Source organism: Stegostoma tigrinum, chromosome 27, assembly GCF_030684315.1.
Source record: "Stegostoma tigrinum isolate sSteTig4 chromosome 27, sSteTig4.hap1, whole genome shotgun sequence".
Lineage (NCBI taxonomy): Eukaryota > Metazoa > Chordata > Chondrichthyes > Orectolobiformes > Stegostomatidae > Stegostoma > Stegostoma tigrinum.
The window spans coordinates 32,275,870-32,302,136 of record NC_081380.1 but is presented as its reverse complement, the minus strand read 5'-3'; the positions used below and the strand labels follow the sequence as shown (position 1 = coordinate 32,302,136).

At 38.3% G+C, this 26,267-nt stretch overlaps 1 protein-coding gene across 3 annotated transcripts in view; it reads left to right on the top strand.

The window, feature by feature from the left end:
- Nucleotides 1–26,016, top strand: part of LOC125464528 (carboxypeptidase D-like) — a 63,881-nt gene extending 37,865 nt beyond the window's left edge. The window contains exons 10-21 of one of the 3 annotated variants that reach the window (XM_048557006.2): nucleotides 2,611–2,753; nucleotides 4,750–4,919; nucleotides 6,080–6,382; nucleotides 7,222–7,417; nucleotides 12,573–12,708; nucleotides 13,578–13,727; nucleotides 14,575–14,670; nucleotides 20,257–20,318; nucleotides 20,930–21,061; nucleotides 21,605–21,790; nucleotides 23,500–23,602; nucleotides 24,099–26,016. In XM_048557006.2, coding sequence (XP_048412963.1) covers nucleotides 2,611–2,753; nucleotides 4,750–4,919; nucleotides 6,080–6,382; nucleotides 7,222–7,417; nucleotides 12,573–12,708; nucleotides 13,578–13,727; nucleotides 14,575–14,670; nucleotides 20,257–20,318; nucleotides 20,930–21,061; nucleotides 21,605–21,790; nucleotides 23,500–23,602; nucleotides 24,099–24,325 — 1,904 coding nt within the window. In that variant the 3' untranslated portion in view covers nucleotides 24,326–26,016. Of the gene's footprint in view, nucleotides 1–2,610; nucleotides 2,754–4,749; nucleotides 4,920–6,079; nucleotides 6,383–7,221; nucleotides 7,418–12,572; nucleotides 12,709–13,577; nucleotides 13,728–14,574; nucleotides 14,671–20,253; nucleotides 20,319–20,929; nucleotides 21,062–21,584; nucleotides 21,791–23,499; nucleotides 23,603–24,098 lie in introns of those variants that run through there. The other 2 variants (XM_048557005.2, XM_048557007.2) reach the window with 2 other exon arrangements.
- Nucleotides 26,017–26,267: the final 251 nt, after the last annotated feature.

Here is a 26,267-nt window from a genome sequence, read left to right as displayed (position 1 = left end):
CAGTTATTGCATCAAAGGTTGTGTATTCTATGCTGCTGCCGCTGTCCTCAGGAAAGGAGCCCATAAGGTGAATTAAAAGGTTGTGCAACTGCTTTCTGCATGATATTTAGTTATTTTAATCGACTTGGGTGTGTTTGGACATACCTTTTAGACAGGTGGGATTTGAACCTGGACCCACTGGCCCAGAGGTAGGGACTCTGCTGTTACAGCATGAAAGATTTGTATCTGCGTGGGGAGACTCAGTGAATTTCTAATCCATCGCTTTAATCTCCTGGCCATGATTAGTCAGCATTCAGTTGCCTGATAGATGCAAAGATAAAAGCATTCATCACCTATTTATCACTTGTGTGCCGAAATAAACTACAGTATGTGAAATTGACTGCAATGGTTCACTCCTGAGGGCTAGGGCCCTCCACTGATCCTCTACTACTCGGTTTTTGCAGAGGATGCGGAACAAAGAAAGCTGGATTAGCCTTGAGTATACTTTAGTCCAGTCTTTACAGCCTTCTGCAGTAAGGAATTCCACAAATTCACTAACTTCAGAAGAAATTTCTCCTTGTATGTGCCTTAAGAGGGCAACCACCTAGTCTAAGATTGATCCCTCTAGTCCTATACTCTCCCACAAGGGGGAACAAACTGCCCGCATCTAATCAGTCAAATCACCTAACAATCTTGTATGTTTCAACAAGGTTAAATCTCATTAAATGCCAATAAATACATGCCCAACCTACTCAATCTCCTCTCATAAGACGTCCCTTCATAATTGGGATTAGCCTGATGAGCTTTCTCTGGACTGCCTCCGTACAAATGTAGCTTTTCCTTTAATAAGGATACAGAAGCTGTTTAGTTTTCCATCCTTGGTCTGTCTACTGCTTTGTATAGTTTTAGCAAGACTACTCTATTTTTAAACTGCATTCCTTTGTTTTTAAAAAAAAGGCCGACATTCCTTTGGCTTCCCTATTGTTTGCTGAGTTTGTGCTAGCATTTTGAGATTTATGCTTCAACTCCCAAATCTGTGGCTTTCTGTGGTGTTTTTCCATTTAAATAGTATTTAGCTCCTTTATTCTACCTGCCAAAGTGTATAACTTTGCATTTCCCACCTTTTGGGTTTCTTCTGAGTTTTTGACCACTTGCCTAACTTACCTAAATTCCTCATCACTTGAGTTCCCGCTTCTGTTTTGTCATCCCCAAACTTCACTATAACGCAGTCACCTCACTCATCCAAATTACTAATATGTATCCTAACTAACTGTGTCCCCAGCACTGACCCTTATGCTCCCCACTAATTGCAGATTGCCATTCTGAAAATGACTCTTCATCCCAACTTCTTGTCTTGGCTAAAAGACTGGCTAACTAATATGTTACTATACTGTCTCCACCATCTCACACTCTAAGTAGTCTAATGTAAGGTGTCTTATCAAATGCATTCTGAAAATCCAGATACATCCTGAAAATCCAAATACATGCTTCCCCTCTCTCTACTCTGCTTGTTACTTGCTAAAAACAATTCTAATCATTGTCAAGCATAATTTGCCCTTCATGAAGCTTTGCTGACACTACTTGATCATTGCAAATTTCTAAAAAATCTGCTATTACATCTTTTATAGTAGACTGTAACATTTTTTTTCAAGAGCAGATGTTAAGCTAACTAGCTGAGTTACCTATATTTTTATCTATCTTTGTTTATAAACGAAGATACTAGATTCCCAGTTTTCTAGTCCTCTGGGTTTGTTTTCAGAATATAAGGATTCTAGGAACATTACTAACATTGACTACATCTATTAATTATATTACTTCCCTGGAATGGATCCCCTCAGGCTCTGGGGACACTACTGTCTTTTTAGCCCTGTTGGTTTCCTTACCATATTTTTACTCTCATGGTAGATCATATATTTATCTCCATTCCTTACCCCATTTTGGAGTTATGAAACATGGAAACAGACTCTTCCTTCCAACTGGTCCATACCAAACATAATCCCAAACTAAACTAATCCCACTTGTCTGCTCCAAACCTTTCCTGTTCGTATATCCATCCAAATCTCTCTTAAACGTTGTAACTGTACCCACATCCACAATTTCATCAGGAAGTTTATTCTGCACCTCAACTGCCGTCAGTGTAAAAAAAAAAAAATTGCCTCGTGTCTTTTTTAAATCTCTCTCCTCTCAACTTAAAAATATACCCCCATTCACGAAATTCCCCATCTTTGGGAAAGACAACTACCATCAACTGTCTATATTTCTCATTATAAACTTCTATCAGGACACTTCTCAACCTCCCACACTCCAGTGGAAAACGTTTCAGCCTTTCCTGATATCTGCAGTGATAACTTGTAATTCAAAGGAAACATCGTTTAAAGGTACAGTTAGATCTTTTTTAAATGTAGACAGCTGTTGTATAACGTATTCATACGGCAGTTAAAATGGGTTCAGTTTTTAAAAGTAGTTAAATCTTCTTTGGTTTAATCAAATATTCCATTCAATGAAGAATTGACTGCAGATGTTGATTCGGGACTTCGTTCTTTTCAAATTAGTTGTGAAATATTTTGCTTATGAGTTGTTCTTTCTGGAAGCTGTTGAGCTGTTTAGTTAAATGAGATACTTTCTTCCCAGGTGGCATGCAGGACTGGAATTATCTTCACACAAACTGCTTTGAAGTTACTATTGAATTGGGCTGTTATAAATTCCCCTTTGCCACGGATTTGCCCAAGTATTGGAAACAAAATAAAAGGTCTCTCCTTCAGTTTATAAAACAGGTAGGTCAAGTCTGATCACTTTTTTTTGAATGCAAGTGAAGTAGTGGTCCAAAGCTGATTATTATTTATTGCACCCTTCCCTGATGCTGTCATTAAATAAATTTAAATAAATAAATACACTTTCTTTCTCATTTAGAAAAATAGAATTGAATTATGGAATTCCTTACAGTGCAGAAAGAGACATTTGGCCCTTAGGGTCTGCACCAACTCTCCAAAGAATGTCCTTTCCCTGTAACCCCATATTTACCTTGGCTAATCCGCCTAGTCTGCATACCCCTGGCAGTGCGGGGCAATTTACCACTGGCAGTCCACCTAATCTGCTCATCTATGGACTGCGGGAGGTAACTGAAGCACCTGGTGGAACCACAAGCAGACACTGAGAGCATGTACATTTTATGATTGTGGAATGTCAAATAGTGCTTTGAGATGTTTCCACTGTTGGAATGTAGGAAATATGGAAACTGTTGTAGGAATATGTTGAGCAAATAATATCATGACTTTTGGAAACAGTGTTACAGGACTTTGCATCCATCTGAGGAGGCAGTTGTGTATTCAAGCAAAATACTGTTGATGCTGAAAATGTGATTAGGAGCTACTTTGTCCTAGATAGTGTTGAACTGCAATCATCCAATCACAACCCATACTTGTACTTTCCATATGGTGGATATGCCTTGGTGGGGACCAGGGATGAGTTGCTTGCTGCAATATTCCTAACCTTTGAATTCTTCCTGTAGATATGGTGTTCATATGGCTAGTCCAGTAGAATTCCTGTTCAGTGGTATTCCTAAAATGTAGACACTTGGGGATGTTGTGATGGGAATGCCATTGAATATCAAGGAGTGACTGTAGATTATTGAGGATTGCCTGGCTTTTGAGTGAAAAATACCACCTTGGATATTGTATCTTGCTGCATTACTTGTCAGATGCCGAAGTGTTTCTGAGTGGTGCTGAACTTCAAGCAATCTTCTGTGAACATGCCCACTTGTGGCCTTTATGAAAGGAAATTCATTCATGGAGCAGCTGAGATGATGGGCTTAGGGTATTACCTTGAGCAACTCTTTCAGTGATGCCCTGGAGCTGAAAGTACTCATTTCCAGCAACTACAGCCAGCTTCGTTTGTTTTCCTTCTGGTTTAGGGCCCCATCCATCACAATAGTTATTCATTCCCTCTATCGCTTGTACACTGTAGCAATTGACTTAGTATAGATGGAAAATTCCCTCAGCCTGTAGTTTAATGGGTATGTGTATTGCCTTACAAAAGATTTAGATACGTACAAGGATGGGTTACTGATTTGAGATAATGGGAACTGCAGATGCTGGAGAATCCAAGATAACAAAGTGTGAAGCTGGATGAGCACAGCAGGCCAAGCAGCGTCTCAGGAGGGTCTAGGCCCGAAACATCAGCTTTTGTGCTCCCGAGATGCTGCTTGGCCTGCTGTGTTCATCCAGCTTCACACTTTGTTACCTTGGGTTACTGATTTACTGAGTTATCTGCTTTTAAGCAGATAAACGTAGTGTGTAGAGCATAACCAAAATGAATTCCAAGTCCTGATCTTTGAGAATTGGTAATTGTTACACTTAATATGGATGCTGTAAGCCAGGGTGCATGATTTGAGGTGAGGTGCTTAGTGTGCCTCACTCTGGACGGGACGTATGGAAAGCATAATACTTTGCTACCTACATCTGGAATATTTGTGCCATCTGTCTTCGGCACCCTGGATTCTTGTGTGAAGATGCTTAATCTAGGATTTGGGCAAATAAATATTGAAATTATTCTTCAAAATAAGCGTAATTCAGCAATATTAATATCTGAAATCATTTGCTAAAAAGCAGTAATTCTGTAACATACAATATTCTTGTGTTCCCTCATTAGCTGTTATTTAATCATTTATTGTGAAAATTATTCTGGTGGCTGAAGTAGCTAATTTGGTAACTGTCTATTTTGCTACCTTTTGAACTGAAACTAATGTTTTTTTGAACAATATTTTAACATTAGGTCCACAAGGGTGTCAAGGGATTTGTACTTGATGCCACTAACAGAAAAGGGATATACAATGCTACCATTATTGTGGCAGAAGTGAACCATCCAGTGAGGTCTGCTAAAGATGGAGATTATTGGCGCCTGCTTGTTCCTGGTGTCTATAAAATTACTGCTTCTGCTCGAGGGTATGATACAATGAAATGTGCTGCATGTGAATCATATCGCCAAGACTGGCACAAAAGATGTTACTGTCCTTATGTCATGTAATTGTGTGAGCAATGAAGCACTTATAATTTTAAGAAATCATATAGCACTTGAATTTTTTTTTTAGAAACTTAACAATCTAATATATTTAGCTAGCTTTCTCCAATGCTTCTCTTCCTTTCAGTTTAATTTTTGGATAATTCTTAAAGAAAAATCAAGTGTCCTAAAAGATTGAGACAGGGAATATTATTCTGAGAGAAATCTGGCTAGAAATATAAAAGTAGATAGAGATTTTTAAAATATTTTAAAAAGGAAGGAGTTAACAAAGTGAGCATCAGTCTTGATGTTGGGAGGAAGTTCCCAATTATGTGTGAATCTAGAACTACGGGTGATTAATTACAGAATGATCAGCTTTGAACTTCGTAGTGGAGCAGACTTGAGGGGCTGAATGGCCTACTCTTCCTTTATCATACATAATTCTTCATTTGAGCCAATATTTGTGCAGGGAAAGCAGTTACCATTGTGCTTCAACTATCTTTTGATATCGAAGTGAAGTGTTTGCTAGGAGTGAGATCTGCACATATTCCAGACAAAACAGTTTAAAAAGTACCCAATCTACTGCGAGTATCTTCAATATATAGTAACTGAAACTAAACTTGGTCTTACTACAATGCGGTGGGGAAAGGTGTTAATTCAGTATTTCTGAGCTATATATGTTCATTTTTTTATAATTTTTCGTAATTTGTAAATTCAGCTGGATTTTTTTTGCAAAACTTTGTCAATATTTTTGAGAAACCGTGAATAATATTGAATTAGCAAGATTTCCCATCTTAAGAAAATAAACAAAAACAAAAGAACTGTGGCTGCTGGGAATCAGAGATAAACAAATACAGAAGTTGCTGGGAAAACTCTGCAAGTCTGGTAGCATCTGTGGAGAGGAAGCAGAGTTAATGTTTTGTGTCCAATGATCATTTTGTTGACTTTTCCAGCAATTTCTGTTTTTGTTAAGATTCTTATACTGAAGGCAGGGTAAGGACTGTTGAGCCTAAAAGAAAATATACAGAATCGTTGTTCAAAAATTCAATCCAGGGTAAATGATGCTACCATGTTTTAATAGCTACATTCTCCTCATTTATTGCAGGTATATCCCAATGACGAGAAATGTGACTGTTGTGGACGAGGCTGTAGAAGTCAATTTTACTCTTTCACGTATTGCAGATCGTTATGCCAACAATAAAGATCAAGTACTGACCAACTCCTCAACAGAAGCTGGGAAGGAGTTTCAACAGCTTATAAAGACTTTGTCATCTGAAGAAGGATTGAACCATACAATTTCATCTGCACTTGTTGATCTCAGTCTTGATCGTTATCACAACTATAAAGACCTGACTGAAGTTCTGTGTGGATTACAGAGTAACTACCCAACAATTACCAAATTGAGCAGGTGGATATTATTTTTCTTTCAGGTACTCTATTAAACTTCTGGGCAGGCTTGAAGATGCTGTTTCTGTAGAAATTTACCTCCATAATGTTCTTCTTGTTGACCATAGCCCACAATATTGTAACTTAGTGCATGAGATATTGATGACCTAATGCCTATGATCATTTGGGTCTATGGTTATGACCTACACAGCTTAATATGTTAGTACTTCTCTATGCCACATGTTTGGGAAGATTGAGTAGTATTTTTGATTTGGACAATCCTTCCTACCAGTTTGCTTAAAATTGGAACCCTAAAGTTGATGACCAAAGATTGAATAATTCATTTCGTCCTAATATTTAATGTCATAATACCTCAGTTAAATTCATGATTTAATAAATCCTTTTGCTTGTCTTTAATCTCTATTTGGCAAAGTTTTAATTCCTTCATATTTGTTTGGAATCACAGATGTCTTCAAATTCTTTGGCCAAATCAGAATTTCTATCATGTTTGTGTAACTTACGTTTGTTTTATTTATTATTTCATGACGTATGTGTTGCTGATGAGGCATTTATTGCCTATTCCTTATTGTCCTTGATTTGAGTGGCTTGCTAGGTACATTGCCGAGAAGAGATAAGAGTCATGACCATATTGGTGTGTCTAAAGTCGTAGTGTTCCAGGTGGGTTGGCAGATTTCCTTTCCAAAAGAACAGTAGGTTTTTACGACAATTCTTATGAATTGAGTTCTTATGACAGTTTTTATGAAATTTGTTTACAATTTGGGATATTTATTAACAAGGAAATCTATGTATATTTGTACCAAAATGAACTAAACTTTTTGTTTACTTTACATGTCGACGAAGTTTGGGTCAAAGTGTAGAAGTCCGCCATATTTGGGCCCTGGAAATATCAGATAAACCTGGCATAAAAGAACCTGCAGAGCCAAAGATTAAATTTGTTGCCGGAGTTCATGGAAATGCACCTGTCGGAACAGAGTTGCTTTTAGCATTTGCAGAGTTTCTTTGTATTCTCTATGGGAAAAATAAAGCCATTACAAAGGTAATATTCTGTCATGCATTTCGAGTATTTCCTTCAATACTTATTTTTAAGCAGATACTTATTATGAAAGATGGATAATTGGTAGAAATTTTGGTTTCATTTTCTTCTGAAATTAGTAGTAATACATTGTACTACAACATATATGTCTTGTTATTTCTGTGGAATCTTTGGCCAGTGTTTGTGAATTGCTTTTAACCTCAATCCACATAATTTTACTTTAATCAAGAATGTGTTTTCACATTTCCAGACTGACTGAATCTTTCCTCCCAACCTATTTTTAAGCAGGAAGTAACTGTGATCTACATATCAGAAGAATCCTGAGACAGTGCTGTGTTTGTCTAGCGTCACTAGATTTTAATAAATTTATAGTAAAGGCACCAGAATTATTTAAATTTCAAGTTGTTGCAAGTATCTTTTTGTGTGCTTTGCTGAGGACCAGGTGAGCATGTTGGTAATGCGTCTTGTCAGTGAGGCTGGTATGACTTGGTGTCTGACGTTTGCCCTCCATGTAATGAAAATTAACTGTAGAATTTACACCAGCAATTTACATTTGAATTTAGACTTTGGGAGTTCTTGGTGACTGTAATTACTTTACATATGGAGCAATGACTGGTATTTGGTTAAGCATATTTTGCTGTAGGAGAATGCTTTAAAAATTATATTTTCTCTGCATTAGATAACTGTTTAACAGTTGTACTGTATTCCCTCTCTTATTGGCTCAATGGCAGTCGAGCTTTGGCCCAAATGAAATCATATGTTTGCTTTTTTCCATTCGCATGTATAGCCACCAGTGACTATAACATCTTGACAGGAGTTGCTAAAATTTTGTATATCATTTCCTGGCAGCAAGTAAAAACTGTAGATACCTTTCTATGCAATTGAATGCTGAAATTTCTGCAGCTATAAAGACTTTATTTATCAAGTTTCATGACTTGCATGTTCTGAAAAATGTACTCTTTTTAATGTACCAACATATCCTTGTGGACAGGATCCTTTGTGGAAACTCTTATGTGCCTTAACTGTGCGGTTATGTGGCACAATATTAATGTGTCTGTAGTTTGCCATTAATGGCTCAGAAATAAATTTAATATTGCCAATTTTCATTGTAAAGGAAGTGCTTCAGAGCTCATCGTAAAAACCAATTTCTCAAAGCTGACCCATTGAATTCAGATATCGTAATTATTCATACAATGCTTTGGGGGCAAAAAAAGTGCTTTCTTCAGGAATAGAAGGGAGGAAAATCTCATCAATGCATCTTGCAAGGCTTAAGTACAATTACATGCAGATCCAAGACATTTGTTGAAAGTTCTATCAATTTAAAATTATTCACAAATTTATTACAATGCTGTCTGGGAATAATGTCTACGATGCAAAAATAATTCTGTTAAATTTTTTTTCTAAGGTGTATGTGGAAGATACTTGGCTGATTGTTGGGCTCAAAGCAGCATGCAAGAAAAACTGTCCGTTAATGTGCATCTTCTGTGGAAGATATGCATAGTTAAAATGTTTGGCTTTTACACAATTGTCACTTTGCTCAAGATGCACTTATCAGTGAACACCAGTATCATTGGAATTTGTTTATCTGTGTTACTATACCCAGAAACACACACAACAGGAACAGGAGTAGGCCAATCATTCCTCTAGGTTTGTCCTGTATTCAAAATGATCATGGCTGATTCTCCAACTCAGTGCCCTCTTCCTGCTTTCTCCCCATTCCCTTTGATCCCCTTACCAGTAAGGAGTACTACTACTACTACTGCTACTAGAACTACCAGCTACTAAGTAATTCTTGAAAATATTTGATGGTTTGGCCTCAACCATTTTCTATGACAGAGAATTCCACGAGCTCACCATCCTGGCTGAAGAAATTTCACCTCAACTCAGTCCTAAATGGCCTACCCTAATCCTTAAACTGTAACCACTAGTCTTGGACTCTTAGGTCATCAGGAACCTCCTTCCTCCATTTACCCTATCTAGTCCTGTTAGAATGCTGTACTTTTTTTTGAGATCACCCCATTTTCATAAACTCCAGTGAGTATAATCCTAAACAATCCAGTGTCTCCATGTGTCAGTCCTTCCATCCCAGGAGTCAGTCTGATAAACCTCTGTTGCACTCCCTCCATAGACAGAGCATCTCTCCTCAATAGAGACAAAAATTGCACACAATGCTATCTCACCCAGGCTCTGTACAATTGTAGCAAGATATCCTTGTTCCTGTACTCAAATCTTCTCGCAATCAATGTCAAAGTACATTTTGCTGCCTTCTGAACCTGCACCCTTACTTTCAGTGGCTGGTATAGAAGGCCACCCAGGTCTATGCACCTCCTCTTTCCCAATCTATCCACCTTTAGACAATCTGCTTTCATGTTTATGCTCCCAGAGTGGATAACTTCACATTTATCCAAATTATACTTCATTTCCCTGCCTTTGCACGTTCATCCAAATTGTCCAAAGTGATTCAAATGCAACCTCCTAATTACCCTTATGTCATTTGCACATTTTCATGGTTGTAATGCTACAGAATCCAACCTAGACAAATATACTGAAATGTGAGGTATTGATGATATGACCGAGCAGAGTTCTGGCTCTCCATTTGGCCAAATTTCATAACCATAATTAGTGCAACAACAGTCAGAATGATGTGCAGTGAACATACATGGCTGTCAGGTTCGCTTGCTCCCTCGCTATAGGGTTTGCTGGCCAACATTTTAATTCTTTTCTTTACAGATACTTTTTTGAAGCACCAGAGGGCACATTTCTCATGTTCCAGGTAGTAGGAACTGCTGATGCTGGAATCGGAGATAACAAAGTTTAGAACTGGATGAACACAGCAGGCCAAGCAGCATCAGAGGAGCAGGAAAGCTGACCTTTTAATTCTGGACCCTTCGTTAGAAAGGTTTTTCTGAAGAAGGGTCCAAACCCAAGACGTCACCTTTGCTTCTCTGCCTGACCTGCTGTGTTCATCCAGCTCCACAACTTGTTAACATGTTTTTGATGTTAGTTTTCTTTTCCTGATGCAGTACTTTCATTCTTTTTAATTCCAGCATTATCAGTTTTTCCCTCTTTTTCTCATGTTGCTGTTGTGTGTTCACTTTAATGAACTCATTAATAACGTTAAGATCATAAAATCCCTACAGTGTGGAAGCAGGCCCTTCGGCCCAACAAGTCCACACTGACCCTTGGAGCATCCCACCCAGACCCATCCCCCTATAACCCACCTAAGCTACACATCCCTGAACACTACAGACAATTTAACCTGGCCAGCCCACCTAATCTGCACATCCCTGGTCCGTGGGAGGAAACCCATGCAGACTTGGGGAGAATGTGCAAACTCCACACGCAGTCATTTGAGGATGGATTTGAACCCAGGTTCCTGGTGCTGTGAGGCAGCAGTGCTAACCTCTGAGCCACTGTGCTGCCCCTAGTAATATTGAATGGGTACAAGAGAGATGAATTGAGGCTGTGTGATGAGAATCCCTTTGATATACAGCCTTCCTAAAATCCAGGTAGGCTTTTATTTGGGTTTGTTAAAGCCAGTGAGATAAATAAAAGTACAGAGGATTAATGAGTAGGTGACAAAGTGGTACACAGTTGGTCCAGTGGCAGAAAACAAAGAGCATTAATGGGTATTTTTGTGATTGAAAGTTTCTTTTACGGTGGGATTCTGCATTGAATTGCTTGTTTTTCAGTCAGTGGTTTAGACGTAAGTGTCAGGGCCTGATTTAACAAGTTTGCAGACAGTTTAAAAAAAAATTGGCACTGTTGTATGTAGAAACCTCCTAGACTACAGGAAGGTATCAATAGGCTGGGTCAGGTGGACAGAAAACTTGAGAACTGAACAAATGCATTTGAGGATTGAAAACCGGGCAGGAATACACAAAATTAGTAGCACAGTAGACTTGTAAAGGAGCAGTGCAGTGTTACCTTTTGTGTCCACAGATAAGGTTGCTGAAGGTACTTTCCTTTATTAGCTGAAACATGCAATACTAAGAGTAAGGAAGTATACTAGAACTGCCTAAAGCATTAGTTAGAGCACACTGTGTGTGCTTGTGATTTGCCATTTTACAGGAAGGATGTGATTTCAGTTAGAAATGTGGTACATGGGATTTTGGGAGGATATTGCCAGAACAGGAAAGTTTTAGTCAGGAGAAAGCATTGAGTAGGCTGGGGCTGTTATCTTTGGAACATTAAGGCTCAGGAGAGATACACTCTAATCAAAAATTGAGAGGCTTGGATGCACGGGATCACAGCAATCCATCTGTCAACACAGACCGCATTAGTTTGAAGCACAAAAGAAGGGAAACTGAAGAGCAATCTTTTCATTTGTAGGATGTTAACAATCTTGGATTTGCTGCCTCTAATGATGATAGAGGCATCCTTAATTGCATTAATAAGTCAGTCCAGACAAAAGGGTCTCTTCCCCTGCTGCAAAATTTTATAATTCTTGATAACATGAAGTATACAGTGGCAATACGGCAGTCGTATCCTTTAACATGTGACCATCGCTGTCATATTCCCTGATGGTGAAAGTGCTAATGAATCCAACATATAAAAAATGGTATGTAATACTATTGTTCATAATTGTCCTTTCAAGCACAGCCATTGTCCAGTGTACAGCAAAAGAAAATTTGATACTTTTGATATAAGGAGCTAAAGCTGAGTTTAATAATCAAAATCCATGCAGCCAGTGCAGGTGCATTCAAGATTGTGTGAAAGGTGAAAACCATTAGATTCTATCTGTGGTTTCTGAATCACGTTAGAATATTCTGATTTAAACTGAAACAAAACCTTATGGAATGCGACCGTTACACTTCATAACTGTAAGCACCAGGCACTGGAATCTTGAATGTTCGTGCACATAAGTAAAGTTCAGCTCTGAAAACATTTAAAGATGGTTTATATATTTAATTTCAAGTTTGTATTAACTTCTAAAAATGTAATGTGACTTGCTGTTGCAGTCACAAGTAGTTTTCAGATTTAATTTCTTGGCTTTTGTCTTTCAATTATTAATCTAAAATTTTGAACACAAGTTAACTGCAGTTTGTTCATATTTCAAGTATGATTGTTGTAAAGTATGCTTGAGAGTTAAGCTTTGTACTTCAAGATTTATTGTCTCAGCAAATGAAAGCTAAATTAAAACTTTTTTTCTCTCCAGTTGATTGAAGAGACAAAGATTGTGATTGTACCTTCAGTGAACCCAGATGGTAGAGAAGTTGCCCAAGAGGGGCAGTGTACGTCCAAAATTGGGCTGACCAATGTAAATGGAAAAGATTTGAACAGTGATTTCATGGGTAAATGTATTAGCACTGGCAGCTGTTTTATTCCCAACACTGACTCAGAGTACTGATTTTTGGATCACTTTCTGCGTAGAAACTAAAGTTTCAAACCATATTTTGTCCCTGTCATAACCATATTGTTGTAACGTATCCATGCTGTTATATTTTGTGTTTAGCAAGTAGCAAAGTTAGCTCATTGGCTTAGGATGGAGATGTGTTTTGCTTTGGGATCATTGCTCATCACTACTCTACCCTAACTAACTTAAGTTCAGCCAAGGGAGAAATTGTTTAACCCAATGATGTTTTCTGTTATTCGGCAAAGTTATTAATTAACATGTCAGTATTGCAACAAAACTGAAGAATGGGAGCTTGTGGCACAGTAGTAGAGTCCCTACTTCTGAACCACAAAGTCAGTTTCAACCCACAACTATGTTCATAATCTATCTGAACAGGTTGGGTTCACATATTTGGAAGGAAAAAAATATGAAGGCTTAGTCCTAAATTGATGGCTTTTTCAATACATTTAATTTAATTTGTTAGAAATACTTGTTATCTACCCCAAATAATTCTTAATTTTAAACTCAACATATCACCCAAATGAATTATCTTGCTGGTTTCAACTCCCTGAATAATCCTGGATTTTAACATAGCTTTTCATTTGTGTTGTTCAAAAATTAATGTGCTAAATTCACTATATTTATCTTAAACCATTCTTTAGTTCATAGTACATCATTTTGAATATTATACATGGGGTACTATGATTCTTCATTGTTTCTTATCAAATCAAATACAAGTGCTAGTGGCATTTTCTCTCAGACTGATTAGGAATTGGATATCTTGAAGACTGCATTACAAATCATCTTTTAATATTTGCATTTTACCAGGAAACTCCTCTGAGAAGTTCTCGGAGATGCAACCTGAGACTAAAGCGATAGTCGAGAAACTGATCCTCAACCAAGGTTTTGTATTATCTGTTGTTTTGGATGGTGGCTCTCTTCTCACCACATATCCTTATGATAAGCCTGTACAGACAGGTATGTATTTATTATACCCCATGTTTATTCTATATCAAATTCAACTTACTTTGTCCAAGAAGTGAAAATTTGAATACTCTCTTGGTGTAAACTCTGTAAAGTTATTTTGTTACTAAACCGGATAGTTTTGGGTTTGGTTACTTTGGGCAAGCTCTTATAGTAGTTTGAAATAGGGGAAAGTTGCAATTAGTTTTAATATCTACAAGCTAATGAGGTTTTTTTTAAAAAAGTATTGGCTGGAGTTCATCTAGTTATCACAATTAAATTACATAGATGAAAGGTGAGAAGAGTAAATGAAGTATGATGACTTTGAATGCAGTGCCAAATTTCCTCCTGAAGTGTATGTATTAGCTGCAAAGCTATCAGAGCTGGAGTCCTGGAGTTTCTGTTCCAGAATGTCTTTTCCCATCTACATAACTGTTTACCATTTTAATTTATAATCTGTAACTTTGTTTGTATCTTTTCTACAAAACCCCAACCAATCTTTAGCGAGAGTATTATATTTGAATAAAACAAATTATGAAGGTATGAGGCACACGATATTACCTATTTTCTTACGGTTCATTGTTGAATGTGTGATAATAAAAAAACAGTGAGGCGCAAGGAGCCAAATCTGGTTATAAATGGGAGATCTGACATCTTTTCCATTCAGAAAAATCTGTAATCAGTAATCGTTTATGATGGCATATTCATAAGTATTTGCAATAAAAATCCATTTGAAGGGCTGTGAGACGAAAAGCAAAAATTCTTGTTTTGTCAGTAATATTTTGCTGTGTATTGTAAAAGTAGAAAACTACCTCATTGTTCCTCTAATACTTGCATTGGACATGATCTGTTTTCTCGATAGTGGCAAATGAGGAAACTCTGAAATATTTGGCAACTGTGTATTCTAACAATCACCCCAAAATGCATTTGGGTCATCCAGGTTGTCCTAATAACACAGGTGAGAATTTACTACAATATCTAACTCTGGTTTGACTATTACTTTCATTTTGCACAAATTAAATCAAAAAAATTTGCATTAACATTGAAAATATTGACAAGCCATCATGTATTTTGTAACCCCAGATCAAGTTTTTTCAGAAAGCTTTGATTTAAGTCAGATTTCCTGCCTACAATCTTAAAATGTTTTAATCTGATGGAATTGAACAGGACATTTTCCCTTGTGGGAAAGCCTAGATCTGGGAAACAACTTTTAAAAATAAGGGATGCCTTATTTAGGGCTGAGATGAGAAGGGATTCTTTTGAGGGTTGTGAGGCTTTGGAACTTTTTCTCGGAGCAGTGGAGGTAAGGCCATTGAATGCTTTTAAGGCTAACCAAGGAGTCAAAGATTATCAGGAGTAGGCAAAAAGAAGGGTTGAAAACCACCATCACAGCGGCCTGCTCCTCGTTTATATGAATGTCTGTATGAATTCAGGATATCCTATCCAGCTTGTTTCCTCGCCTCTCCTGTTTATATTCCCTTTGGCTACTGAACCCTGTCAGCCTTCCTGTTCACTGTGGTTTCCTGGCCTACATCCAACTAGCAAGATTTGGGATCTAATATAGTGGCCTAATATCGGCAATCTAATATTGTAAGCACAAAAGGAAATTCCACAAAGAATCAGTAAAAAATGTGTGAAATGAAAGAAATGCACTAGAACATAAGCTTTTCATGTTGGTGACCTGTGACCAGTGGGGTTCCACGGGGATCAGTGCTGAGACCACAACTGTTTACAATATATATTGATTACTTAGAGGAAGGAAGTGAATGCACTGTAGCCAAATTTGCAGACGACACAAAAATACAAAGACAAGGTGACAAGAATAGAAACGGTCCTGCTCCCAGGATGAGGCATTCCACTCCCGTACGTGCCAGATGTCCACGTCTTTCAAGGACCGCAACTTCCCCCCTGCAGTGGTCGAGAATGCCCTTGACCGTGCCTCCCTCATTTCCCGCAACACATCCCTCTCACCCCGCCCCCGCCACAACCACCCCAAGAGGAACCCCTCGTTCTCACACACCACCCCACCAACCTCCGGATACAACGCATCATCCTCTGACACTGCCGCCATCTACAATCCGACCCCACCACTCAAGACATTTTTCCATCCCCACCCTTGTCTGCCTTCCAGAGAGACCACTCTCTCCGTGACTCCCTTGTCTGCTGCACACTCCCCTCCAACCCCACCACACCCGGCACCTTCCCCTGCAACCACAGGAAGTGCTACACTTGCCCTCACACCACCTCCCTCACCCCCATCCCAGGCCCCAAGATGACTTTCCATATTAAGCAGATGTGGTACACTGTATCCGCTGTACCCAGTGTGGCTTCCACTACATTGGGGAAACCAAATGGAGGTTTGGGGACTGCTTTGCAGAACACCTCTGTTTGGTTCGCAGTAAACAACTGCACCTCCTAGTCGCGAACCATTTTAACTCCCCCTCCCATTCCTTAGACAACATGTCCATCATGGGCCTCCTGCAGTGCCACAATGATGCCACCCGAAGGTTGCAGGAACAGCAACTCATATTCCGCTTGGGAACCCTGCAGCCCAAATGGTATCAATGTGGACTTCACAAGCTTCAAAATCTCCCCTTCCCCCACTGCATCCCAAAACCAACCCAGCTCGTCCCCGCCTCCCTAACCTGTTCTTCCTCTCACTTATCCCTTCCTCCCACCTCAAGCCGCACCTCCATTTCCTACCTACTAACCTCATCCCGCCTCCTCGACCTGTCCATCTTCCCTGGACTGACCTATCCCCTCCCTACCTCCCCACCTATACTTCTGTCCACCTATCTTCTTTTCTCTCCATCTTCGGTCTGCCTCCCCCTCTCTCCCTGTTTATTCCAGAACCCTCTCCCCATCCCCCTCTCTGATGAAGGGTTTAGGTCACCTTTTGTGCTCCTGAGATGCTGCTGGGCCTGCTGTGTTCATCCAGCTCCACACTTTGTTATCTTGGATTCTCCAGCATCTGCAGTTCCCATTATCTCCAGTCTAGAGAGAGATTGGTATGTTAAGTGAGTGGGCAAAAAGATGGCAATGGAGTATATAATGTGAAGTTGTTCATTTGGAAGGGAGAACAAAGCATTAATTAAATAGTTCAGAGAGGATTAACTAGTATGATCCATGGTGTGGAAGGATTGTTTTATGAGCAGAGGCTAAGTTGATTGGAACTTTGGGGGTGTCCTTTTATAGTGATTTATAAAATTATGTAGGGTGTAGATAAGGTCTTTTCCATAGGATGGGGGTCAAAACCAGGGAGTATGTTTTTAAGGTGAGAGGAGAAAGAGATTTTTAAAAGAAGATGAGAGGCAACTTTTTTTTCCACACAGTAGTTTGTGTATGGAATGAACTGGCAGAGGAAGTGGTGGATGCAGGTATGATTACAACGTTTAAAAGACATTTGACAAGTGTGTGAATAGGAAAGGCTTGGAGGAATATGTGGACAGGTCTCTAGTTTAGTCTGGGAGCATGGTTGGTGTGGACCGGTTAGTCTGAAAGGTCTGTTTCCATGCTGTATGACTTTAACTGTATGCAATGACGTTTAGAAGAATGAGACGTGATCTTACTGAAATGCATAGGCTCCTATGAGGCTCGGCGGGGTAAATGCTGAGAGGATGATTTCCCCTTATGGGGGAGGTTAGGACCTGAGGGCATAGTCTCAGAATAACAGAGCGTCAATTTAAGAGTAAGATGAGGAGGAATTTCTTCTGAGAGTTGATTGTCTTTGGAACTCCTTGCCATAGACAGCTGCGGGGATAAAGTCTTTGTGTATGTTTAAAACTGAGGAATTCTTGATCAGTTGGCGAATCAACGGTCTTGGAGAAGATATGAAAGTGAGGAATGTCAGATTGTTCATGATCCTGTTGAATGACAGAGCAGGCTGTAGAAGTGAAATTAAATTGACATAAACCAAAAGCAACATATTTGCAGATGTTGAAAATCTGGTGCTGAATATTTACAAATTTTTGAGTGGTGTTAAGACTCTGCAACTCGAACTGATTACAAAGGCGAAAGTGTTTCAAAGTTCTGTGGTCCTCTGAAATTGTGTGTTTGTTCCCCTGCAATTAAATTTGGGTAAACTAGTTACCCAGTAAACATGGGCTTAAAATCTAAAGAATATTTTTTGATTCCGTGTTTCAAAAAGTGATTTTTGATTGGCGTCAGCGATTTTTTTTTTTTTTAAAAAAAAGATGATTGGAATCTTTTTACCTTGTGCTGTGTGTATAATTTCCCCAGTCATATAACACTCTGGAACAGCTGGGACTTGAACCAGTGTCTTCTGACTCAAAGCTAAGGATACTACCATTGTGCTACAAGAGCTCTTCTTCGTGTTGTATATGATTGTCAAAAAACAGTATGGGGTATGAGATTTGATAACTGTTGGCCAACAAAGTCTGACTGTTGAAATGTGTTACTATGCCATGGGAGAAGCTTAATTACAACATTTTCAACCCTAGAGAATTCCATTGCTGTCTAATCCCCCAGTGTATTTAGAAAATGTTATCACTGTCAACTTCTCTCTAGATGCACTCCTCAAATCCCAGTTTCCACAGTACATTGGTGATTGGCATAAAATGTGATTAGTTTGCATTTTTTGTGCTGATAAACACCAAGGGGAAAAATAAATCAATCACCATGGTTTTACATTCAAAGATGTATGACAGGGAGTTAATTGTATTCCCCTACATGACAGAGACAATAAAATTGATGCAAGCTTTACGTCAATTCTGAGATGGATCTGGAAACTTGACAAAACATTCTATATCAGAGGTTTAGTACAAACTGTATAAGCATGGAAATATTTTTTAAATTAAGGTTAAGATTGCTAATCCTAATGCACTCAAAGGGGAAATTCCTATTAGAGTCAGACAGGAAGGTTTGCATTGCTAAAATTTGCTATTATCTGGGCTATTTGTTAGCAAGAGTTTGCTGCGGTAAGGCTGCAAGAAAGTATGAACTAGGAGCAGGAGAAGGCAATTTTTCCTTCAACCCTGCCGAACCATTTAATACGATCATGTCAGGCCTCATCTCAGCCCCAACTCCACTTTCCTGCTTGTTCTCCATTACGCTTCAAACCATTACAAATCAAAAATCTGTTTGTATCCTCCTTAAACTTACTGCGTCCCAGCATCCCCAACATTCTGGGCTAGTGAATTCGACAGATTAATGACTCTTTGAGAGAATTCCTCGGCATCTCTCAAATCTGCTACTCCTATCCTAATAATATGACCTTATTCTACGTTCCCCTAATGAGGAAACATGCCCCCTACATCGACTTCATAAATCCCTTTAGCATCTTATATACCACAATTACATGTTTCATTTCTTCCAAACTTCAAAAAATATTGGACTAAGCTCTTTGATTTCTCTTTATAAGGCAAGCCGATCAATCTCTGGAATCCATCTAGTGAGCCACCTCTGAATTGTCTTCAGTGCAGCTACGTCCCCCCTCAAAGGGACCAAAATTGTACACAATACTACAGGTGTGGTCTCTCGAATGCCTTGTACAGTTGCAGCAACACTTCCCCACTTTTATACTGTATTCCCTTAGCAATAAATGCCAAACTTCATTTGCCTTCTTTATTACCTGCTGTATCCGCATACTACTACTCCATGAATATGCATGAGGACATCCAGATCCCTTTGCACCAAAACACTCCATTTAGATAATAAGTTGCCTTTCTATCCGTCTGACCAAAATGAATAATCTTGCATTTTTCCATATTAACATCATTGCCAAATTTTGGCCAATTCATCTAACTGGTCCAGATCCGTTTATAAATTTCTTATTTCTTTATTCCAAGCTTACTTTCCTACCTACTTTAATGCCATTTGCAAATCTACTCAGTCCACTTTGCTATTTTTTTTCTTTCTATGCTTTTTAAAAAATGTTTCCCTTTTATTATGGTACCCTACCTGCTTTTAATGTGGTGCACTGCGGTGGCTTCCAGCGGCCCAGAATTATGGTATAGCCAAGACGATCTCAGTTCAGCCCTGCATGGCATTTTGAGCCCAGCCTTCCTGTGTACCCTGAACCCAAGAGCTATTAATTGAACTGTGATGAAGTTTTACTTGTTTTTCTTCTTATGACTTCTGCCTTTGCTTTAGGTGTCGTGCTAGCGGCTTATTAAAGTTTTCACTTTTTTCTGTACAAATACATTGACAAAGTGCTATTATTCTGTTCAAATTTAGGTAAAGTACTTACCATCCCTACATCCAAGTCATCAACGTAGATCGTAAATAGTTGAGGCCTGACAATCAGATCCTGTAATCTCCATTAGTTACATCTTGCCAACCAGAATAAGATCTATTTCTCCCAACTTCCTGCTTTCTGTTCATTCGCCAGTCTTCTGTCCAAGCTAATAAATTGCTCCTAACTCAAGTGATCTTACAAATGTTCATTTCTGATCACTTCAGTTATTCTCAAACAATTTTCAAACTGAACATTGTGAAATTTGATAGGTGAGCTGTGTACTTTATTTCAATTTGCTTCTGGTATCTGAAGTTTACAGCATTCATTGGTTTAATCTCTTTTCAGAAGAAGACATCCCAGGTGGCATTGTACGTGGTGCACAATGGCATGGTCACATGAATAGCATGAAGGTGGGTATTAAGTATGAGTCATGATTAATCCAATGTCAGAAGTGTAAGTGACGATCTGGCAGATGTTCTAGTTTTACAATCAACACCTGATTAGTTCAGCAGAAGCAGGTGCCATGCTGTTTTCCTGTAGTGCCCTCTTATGGCTGGTTGCATGTTGAAACTATGTCAGTGATATTATTTTAAGTACTGAAGCATGGTTCTCCACAAAATTAAGTAAACTGTACAGAATCCTGCAATATAAAGTGTAAACCTTTTGAAGTGATATTTTGGACTTTCTCAGTCATAGAATACAACAATTCAATTGTCCATGCTACTCCAATTGACTCCCTTACAAGCTGTGAAGAGAAAAATGGACTTAATTCTCCAAATAGGAATTGTGATGCTAGCTAAAATTCCAAATGAAGTCCAACCGATAGTAAAAGCACACTTGAAATTTGAGATTCTACAAAGCCTAGTTTTGTTGGTTTGAGCCGGTGTCTCCCTTCTATGTGGTTAGAATTCTCATCAGCAAGAAATAAATAGAATTTGTGTTTTCAGATAGAAGTTACATTTTAATAATTTCATTAACACGTATCATAAAGTGATTTGTTTTCTAATTTTTGTCTCGCTAGGATTTTAGTGTAACATACGGTCACTGTCCTGAAATCACAGTTTACACGGGCTGTTGTAACTTCCCACGTGTCAAAGAGCTTGCTACAATTTGGAATGAGAACAAGAAATCTTTACTCAGTATGCTTGTTGAGGTAAGCGTCTGTTGCCCAATACCTCATCAATTCAGGGGTATCTGTTGCCATACTGCCCCAACCACTGATGATTCAACCCGCGACATTCGCTTCTGTTTGTACAGGTATTTCTTATTTATTGATCTGTTCTGTTCAGTATTTGTCTTGGCAGTTCTCAAAATGTGCTAAGCTAGCGCAGTTGTCTCTGTTAATTAAATTGCATGCCAAAGTGTCCTGAATATGTTGGCATCAATTGTGATCTACATAAATTAATACGAAAATGGAATTTGTACACCTGAATGTGAAGTCCATTAAGGAAAAAGGATGGGTATTCCCATCTTTATATAGTGGAGGGAAATTATATTGTCAAAATATCCACAATCACTTTAAAATACATTCTCCAGTTTCAATAGATATAAATTAACAGCATGATAAATTTAAGTGTAATTATGGAAAAAATATGTTTAGCTGTTTTCCAATTAGAGTTTTCAGTTTTCCTAATGTAATCGAAGGTTATTTTAAGTAATTTGTGTCAATTTTCTAGACTGAGGTTGTTTCCCTCAGGTTCATAAAGGCTTACGCGGAAGGGTGACTGATAAAGCTGGAAATCCAATTTCAAATGCAAATATTATTCTGAATGAAGGTGTTAAAGTTCTGACTTCGGAGACGGGCCGTTTCCATGTTCTCCTGTCTCCGGGGTCACATCATGTTGATGCACTTGCAGCAGGATACCAGCATCAGCGCAAGCAGGTAGAAGATCTAAGACTATTTTTATATATTCATGGGATGAGGGTGTAGCTGGCTGGGCAGCATTTATTTGCTCGTCCCTAATTGCTCAGAGGGCAGCTAAGAGTCAGCCACATTGCTGTGGGTCTGGTGTTACACATAGGCCAGACCAGGCAAGGATGGCAATCTCCTTCCCTAAAGGACATTAGGGAACTGGATGGGTTTTTCCTGATAATCTACAGTGGATTCACAGTCATCATTTTTTTTTGTTCAAATCATTTTGTGGGATGTGAGCATTGCTGGTTGGCCAGCATTTCTTGCCCATCTCCTAGGTGCCCTTGAGAAGGTGATGGTGAGCTGTCTTCTTGAACTGTTGCATTCCTCCTGCTGTGGGTTGACCCACAATGCTATTAGGGAGGAAATTCCAGGATTTTGACCCAACAACCGTGAAGGAACGGCGATATATTTCAAAGTCAGAATGGCGAGTGACTTGGAGGGGAGCTTGGAGGTGGTGTTCCTGACTCAGACTCTTAATTCCAGATATTTTATTGAATTCAAATTCCACCATCTGCTATGGTTGGATTTGAACCCAGGTCCCTGAACATTATCTGTGTCTCCGGATTAACAGTCCAGCGATAATACCACTAAGCCATATCCGCTTTTCTCTAATTATAGCTGCTGAGCTCAGTTTACTCAAGATGCTCTTAGACAACAGATTTCTTAAGACATGGAATGTGGGTTTCATTGCAGGGCCAGCATTTATTGTCCATCCCTAATCGCCCTCAAAAGTGACAGTGAGCGGCTGTCTTGAATCACAGCAGGTTGTAGCGGAGGGGTTTCCAGCCGTCTAAACATTTTGTTTATGAGAAAGGTCAAATACTTAAAATTCTACAGCAAGTAATTCACCTTGAGACTCTAAGCCTGTCTTGCATCTATGTGCGCAAATCTGACTTGTGATTGCATCAAGTGCATCTCCAACAGCACTCAACTTGAGACCATTCAAGCAAAGTAACCCACTTGATTAACACCGAAGTCAGAACTTCCTGGAAAAAAACTCAGCAGGTCTGGCAGCATCTGTGAAGACAAAATATAGTTAATGTTTGGGTCCCAGGACCCTTCCTCAGAATTCACTTGATTGACCCTCCCTTCACCATTGCTGCACGTTGCCAGTAAAGTATACCACGTAAAAGATACACTGTAGCAGCTACCAAAGCTGCTTCAATAGCATTTTCCATACTTAGATGTTTATTGCCTCAAAGAACAAGGGCAGCAAACACATGGGTATATCACCAGCAAATTCCTCTCTGACTCACAATCCATCTTGATTTAAGAACGATATCACACTTCCTTCACAAGATCAGTGCATCGAGAGTTGGTTGCTTGACAGCACTGAGTGTGTTAACTGGCCTTGCCAGCGATGCTAATGACCAGAATGTTTGTATTTTTTTAAACTGCTGATTGTCAGGATCTGAGCATTTGCACCTGAAATATTAAACTGTCTCTTTTTCACAGACTTGAGACATGCATCGTGTTTCTTTTCAGATTTTCTGTACAGTACTTGCTTTCCTTTTCATTCAATATATTCTAATATTAAAATTTATTCAAACCTTAAATGACCTCATGATTTACAGGAGAGACTTGCTTTCTGGTGCTTTTCACTTTTAGGCAATATAATTTACACTTCTGCTGTGCTTGAAAATTAAAACTGTATTAATTAAATTTTTATGTAATAGGTGTATGTATCCTCTTACGAAGCTGCCACCTCTGTACTAATTGTTTTTGAGCTGGATAATAAATTATTTGGCCTTCCCAGAGAACTGGTGGTAACAGCCGCAGGTAAGAATTGATGTGAGGCAGCATTGAGTTATTTGTGCTTAGATTTCTATCAACAGTAAGCTATAGTTTGTACAGACTACTAATTTAAAATTTCGATCATCAAAGATTAATAATTTGATCAAACTTAACTTAAGTTTTGTGATATCCTTTCAGTTAAACACTAGAAATTATTCCACAGTCCCGTGAAACGTCTACCTTTTCCACTGTTTATTGTGGAAGTGTGGCAAAATTGAAGTTAGCAAGCCAATTGTTTTAGTTTTGACTTGCTTGCTTAACTGTGTGCATTTACCTTGGCTTATATTAAAATTTGTAACCCAAGGGAATTTCCATATTCTATTAATCTCTGCATTTAATGTTTAAATTATTTTTGACACAATAGTAGTGTCTGTTCTCCATCATATGTGAATGTATATGTTGAATACTTGATATTCTAGCTTTCATAATGTTACAAAATGAGGGAAATGAAACAAGGAATGTTTTTAACCTTTTCCATTAGGTGCAACCATTTCTGCAATAATTGTGACAGCTTGCATCGTTTGGTGTGTTTGCTCTGCCAAGTCCAATCACCAAAAAGATGGCTTTCATCGTTTGAGGCAGCATCGAGATGAATATGAAGATGAAATCCGAATGATGTCAATGGGATCAAAGAAATCACTTCTTAGCAGTGAATTTCAGGATGAAACAGAGAGTGAAGATGACACTCTGTATATTAATAAACATTAACGTATCAAGCCAGCTCTGCTGGATTGGCAATAATGTTCACCTTTTTGCCAAGTAAAATGAACAAATAAGCATTAACCCTAATAGAGGATTTGCCTGATCTGCTGCACGTTGGGAAGTATTGGAGTGATGTTTTTCCTTATACATTTAGTTGTCCTTTTGGAAGAGTAGATGCTACAAGGAGGAATGGCAATTTGCACCATCACCTGACTGTTGTGCACATCTTGAACCGACTTCTGATGTTATGTTCTGATTAAGGGTCAACTACATGAAGAATATTATTGTACCATATCTACCATCTGTGCCTCTGCCTGACAGTACTTAAAAACTGTGCCAACATTTAAAGATGCAATATACCTTTCACCTCCCCACTTTTAAGAAGAAAAATGTGTGTGCTTAATCCGCCTTTTCAAAACAATTGTTCATTTATTTTTGCTGTATCTTATATGAACAAAGTTCCCAAAAGAAGTTGAGTGAAGGCAAATTGTGCAGTGCTGCTACTGTGCCATTTTGTCTGGGTTGCACATGCTAATTTTAAAAGGTGGACAATTTTTTTTAAACCGAAGGTATGCTGCAGCTTTGTTGCACCTGAATCTTGCCAGTGTTACAAATGAGGGAAAGTGCTGTGTGTGTTTGCCTTCCTATCCCTCTCCAAAAATGTATGACATTAATTTAAAAATTTGATATCCCCTTTTTTATTTGTATTTTCCTCCATAAAATACAACAAGCAAATAAAATGAATGTAATTGATATTTGTAATTTGAATAACTAATGTAAAAAAAAAATTGTCAATGCTATGTCCTTTTTACATAAAATGCAGTCTCAGTAATTACCATTAGGCTATATACATTTAAGAAGCAGACAATTTTGGCAAGGGGTGGGAGTATACAACGAGTAGGCAGAGGTTACAGAGGGCACAAAAACCAAATCAGCCATTTATGAAAATGGCATCTTCAAATTTGTCATTGGTTATCCTTTTATTTTTGAATTTATTCTCAATGCACACTGGATAATTTTACGGTTGGAGACTTCTCAATTGGAATTACAAAATGTTAGAAAACTGAACATCTAATTTTCAAGGTGCTGTTTTATTATATAAATTATGAAATACCTTTACTGAGGCAGTGAATTTGTTTAATTTGAATCAGGATGGTAGAGGTCACTACTGAGAATTGAAATGAGAATTTATGGTCCTATCATATGCTGTTTGAAGCATATTTTTCATAGTTTTTATAGTCTGGATCTTGGTGTAAATTTTTTTCAACATATTGTAGAGATGCATTGAATGTGGGTAAAGGGTCATAGAATAATAAAACTCTATATAGATGTGTGAATGTTTGTACGTGTGTTTTCAGTGTGTGCCACTGAATGTACACCTGAATTGCCTAAATACAGTATATGATCACCAGAAATACAGCATTGCCAAAAACACCTAATTCATATTAGATATTATTCAATTTATTAAGAAATGATTCATTGTACTTGAGTTTGTCAGCTCCATTGTGTTTGGAAGATCACTTCAGAAGGTTAGTATCATGTTCATTTGTACTTTTTGCACAGGACATTTTATCAATATTGTGTACTTGAGTATATGCTGTGATGCCTTAAATTTTTCATATTTCTTTCATTTTGTGGTGATGTCACTGGGTTTCAGTGAAAGGTTTTGGCATCTAAAATAAATGCTTTATCTAGCACATGTCTTGTTTATGGTGGTGTACACAATGTTTAAACAATGCTGGCATCTTTCACTTAGTTCCCTTTTGATAAATTTCACATGGAATTAGCAAAGTAACAAAGTGCATGATTACAAAGCAGAGAAGACTTTGAGTCATAAATGCTTTTCTTTGTACTGTCTAATCATTATTATTGTGACATGGCATCAATTGGAGAAAATATCTCCAATAATGAAGTATCAAAAATCATTTTTTAAGAAAAGCCACCTGTT